General features: G+C 45.5%; 1 protein-coding gene across 5 annotated transcripts in view; it reads left to right on the forward strand.

Annotated features, from left to right (window-relative positions):
• LOC109896257 (transcription factor SOX-13) overlaps positions 1 to 3763 on the forward strand; it is a 50476-nt gene extending 46713 nt beyond the window's left edge. For 2 of the 5 annotated variants that reach the window (XM_031817691.1, XM_020490541.2), the window contains exons 13-14: positions 585 to 801; positions 1243 to 3761. In XM_031817691.1, the coding sequence (XP_031673551.1) occupies positions 585 to 801; positions 1243 to 1516 (491 nt within the window). In that variant the 3' untranslated portion in view covers positions 1517 to 3761. Of the gene's footprint in view, positions 1 to 584; positions 802 to 1242 lie in introns of all 5 variants that reach the window. The other 3 variants (XM_020490535.2, XM_020490531.2, XM_031817798.1) reach the window with 2 other exon arrangements.
• Positions 3764 to 4169: the final 406 nt, after the last annotated feature.

Consider the following 4169-nt stretch of genomic DNA (forward strand, 5'->3'; position numbering starts at 1 on the left):
TACAGTCTTATTTATGGCTTGGGCATAGAATCTGTTCAGGAACCTGTTGGTATCAGACCATATGCACCGTACTTCTTGCCATGCAGAAGCAGAGAGAACAGTCTATGGCTTGGTTGGTTGCTGTCTTTAATGATTTTCTGGTCATTCCATTCACACCGCCTGATATAAAGGTCATGGATGGCAGGGAGCTTGGCCCCAGTGATGTACTGGGCTGTCCGCACCACCCTCTGTAGTGCCAAGCGATAGAGGGCGGTGCTGTTGCCATACCAAGCAGTGGTGCAGCTGTAGAACCTTTTGAGGATTTGAGGGCCAATGCCAAACCTTTTCAACCTCTGAGGGGGAAGAAGTTCTGTCTCGCTTTCTTCACAACTGTGCGCACGTGTGTGGACCATTTTAAGTCCTTAGTGATTTGGACACAGAGGAACTTGAAGCTCTCGACCCACTCCAATGCAGCCCCGTCTCCAATGCTGCCCCCCCCTTTCCTAACTAGGAAAAGCCTATGTATTCTTGTACAGAAAGTCCTCTGTTCTTTAGTCTGACATTGTCTCTCTCTCTGTTTTGTCTGTGTCCCTCCTTCCCTCCAGGAACTAGATGGAAGTCTATGTCTAACCAGGAGAAGCAGCCCTACTATGAGGAGCAGGCCAGGCTGAGCCGACAGCACCTGGAGCGTTACCCCGACTACAAATACAAGCCCCGCCCCAAACGCACATGCATCGTGGAGGGGCGGAGACTTAGGGTGGGCGAGTACAAAGCCATGATGAAGAGCAGGAGACAGGAGCAGAGAGGAGCATACACACACAGGTAACACACTGGAGATGATGTTCTGTTAGAGATCGGCTCTGATAGTGAAGACAACCTGAGTTGATTTTATGCAGAGAGCTCTTAGCAAAACAAACTCTGCTCTAGTCCCTCGTGCTTTTTCTGTAAGAACACAAACAAACCCACTGTGGTTAAATAGAAGGCCTACAGCTGGTTATGTCTTCTATCATAGACCACAATAGAGCAGAGTTTTATTCACTATGACTGTAAAACTGCTCTTGAGTAACAGCAGCTTCGAGGGGTTTGTTCTCTTCAGTCCAGTCCTCTTCTCTGGGTATGGACATGTCCTGAGACATGGTGGTAGACTCCTACATACAACCAGGCCTCAGGGCAAACACCTATCCAGTCCTTTCAGATTTAGACAAGGATTTGGGAATTGTTGTACATTCCAGCACCAACGTCCTGTCTCTGTCTGTCTTCCAGTCAATCAGAGCCGCAGAAGCTGCACTACGCCCCAGGCGAGGGCCAATACCCAGGCGGTGGTGGAACGGTCTCCATGCCGACGGTGCCATTCCACCCCGCGCTATTGGAGCACTACCTGCCACGAGGGTTGGAGGCTCCGCCTCCTCGCAGACTTGACGGGCAGATCACACCCACTCCCCTCCACAGAGAGAGGGAGAGACCACCGTACAGCGAGGGGGAGGAGAGTGACAGAGGAGAGAGGAGTGAGGGAGAGCTAGTTCTCCTCACTGACTGACTGAGTGGAAGGGAGAGAGAGAGGGAGAGTTTTTAATAGGGATAAAGGAGTAAGGGAGAGCTAGTTCTCCTCACTGACTGAGTGGAAGGGAGAGAGAGAGGGAGAGTTTTTAATAGGGATAAAGGAGTAAGGGAGAGCTAGTTCTCCTCACTGACTGACTGAGTGGAAGGGAGAGAGAGAGGGAGAGTTTTTAATAGGGATAAAGGAGTAAGGGAGAGCTAGTTCTCCTCACTGACTGACTGAGAGGAAGGGAGGGAGGGACAGAGAGAAAGGAGTGTGTGTGTAGACAACTGAATGAAAAGGTGTGTGTGTGATGAAGGGGATCTTGGTCCACATCAAGTGTGTCAGAGTTCAACGGTTATATCTTAGCCATGTGATATGACCATGTCAGCAGAGCCCATGACATGTTAGGGTTAGTAGGAGACAGTTGTTTGTTACGACGTTAAAGGTGTCTGACAGCTGAATCTAAAAGCTCATTGGTCATGAATCATAGATTGGTCTGTCCATGTTGCTCGTAATAAAGGTACATTCACAATGTGGAATGAGTTGAGATACACTGGATTAGACTTGGGGTTCATTACTGTCACCAACAGGCATTGACATAGATGTTTCCCCTAAACACACATCTATTATTTCTAGACCATATCCTTAAAAATATTAGGGCCAGGGTATGAAACATCTGATCTCTCCCTAACGACACGGGGCGGCAGGGTAGCCTAGTGGTTAGAGCGTTGGACTAGTAACCGAAAGGTTGCAAGTTCGAATCCCCGAGCCGACAAGGTACAAATCTGTCGTTCTGCCCCTGAACAGGCAGTTAACTCACTGTTCCTAGGCTGTCATTGAAAATAAGAATTTGTTCTTAACTGACTTGCCTAGTAAAATAAAAGGTAATGATTTTGATTCTGACGGAGAGTGCTGCCCTCTGCTGTTTGGGATGGGCACAGCACCATGAAATATCCCGATCGCTAGAAAGTATTTTTTTTTATTACCAATATTTACAGATGATAGAGGTTGAATAACCCCCATTAATAGCATAGGTAATGAGATGCACTCTGTCAGAATGCACTTTCACTGAACCCTCATCTCCTTTCCAAACAGACTCAGGCTGCACCAAAGTAGTCTAAAGTATAAACTTGTCTCCTTATATCCTCTCCTTCATATGCACTGACAACAAAACAGGACAAGGCAATATGGGGGATTCCTTGTGCGAGAGTTTCTTTCACTTGTCAAGTTCTTTCACATCAGTGCAGGTGGAGTAAAGGAAGCCACTTTAGACTATCAGGATGCACCCAGTGTTTCAGTTTTTGCACTTGCGATAGTAGTTGATCAGCAGTGACATCTAGTGTAATGAGGAGAAATGTCTAAGGAATCTCCCTCCAAGCCCTTATTCTAGATTGATCTCATCCTTCTCTGTTCTCTAGTTGTGTACAAGCTGTATGTGATGTGTGCATAATGTCTTTCAATCAATTTATTTTGAACGCGGGTTTACAATGTGCTTGTCACAGAATGTTATACAAATGTTCTGTAAAATGTGTGTTTCTTTGAGTGTGTGTGTGGGTATTGAACGCAAAGGTTGGCCTGAACCCTTTGTCTGTATATTCTGACACCCTGGCCTCTTGTCTTGACCACAGCTGTTGCTCTGTCCATGTACTGCAGTTTGCCTTGACACAACAGTGCTCCATCTCAATAGTCTTAATGTCGCTTCGTCTCCATCTGCACTGACCTGAAAGAACTGGACAGGTGAAATGAAGGTTTTCAACCCATGTTATCAGATCAGTGCAGATGGAGGAGAAAAACAGAATAGGAATCCATTTGACTGTTGGGATACAGCCTTCATCACAATGTACTGGACAGAAGAGAGGTCAGATTTGTGGTGTAATCATATTGTTAACTGAGGCAGGCCTGTGGTTAGTTGCTGTTACACTGTTGTAAAGCATTTGGTGAGCAGGATGAAGTGGGCACTGATCTATGGTCAGTTGTACATCTTTGCCTATAATGTTAAGGACAACTTCAACCCAGAGCCAAGGGGATGGCACTGTATAGAGACTGTATCAGAGAAACATGTTTATCTAATTATGACAGAAACCCAGAAGAGAACTGTCACCTGTTGTCACCCCTGCTGTTGTAAATATAGATAGATTTTATTTTGTTTATAAGAGCCTGTGTAATTTAAAGGTGTACCTTTTCTGTGTTTTTTAAGTTGTGGTTTTGTTTTTTGGAAAATAATAAATTTGGTTGTTATCTTTTCTGTGTGTTCAGCTGCAATCACATGCTCCTATATCCCCAAAGGAGTCCAATAATGAGTTCTTACCATACTGACTGAGGTTACCAAGGTGAATTTCCACCCCCAGTCCTCATCATGGTAACGATATTTGGGACCTTACATAAAGTTGCTTATCAGCCGGGCCTATAGTGAAACTAGAAGGCAAATACAGTCATAAATCATGATATATTACTGACCAAATGCATAGAAGTCAACTCCTATAGAAATGCAATGTCATCAGAGCAGTGTATTAGGATGTGTTTTAGAGGATATCTTCAGTAGTGGAGCCCCCTGGTGGTATTCCCAGGGCCAGACAGGTCACAGGAAACTAGTGAAGCCAAAACGTATTACCCCTTCAAGGTTGGTGTTCTGTCACTCACATACACAACA

Source organism: Oncorhynchus kisutch, linkage group LG1, assembly GCF_002021735.2.
Source record: "Oncorhynchus kisutch isolate 150728-3 linkage group LG1, Okis_V2, whole genome shotgun sequence".
In the NCBI taxonomy this organism is placed as follows: Eukaryota; Metazoa; Chordata; class Actinopteri; order Salmoniformes; family Salmonidae; genus Oncorhynchus; species Oncorhynchus kisutch.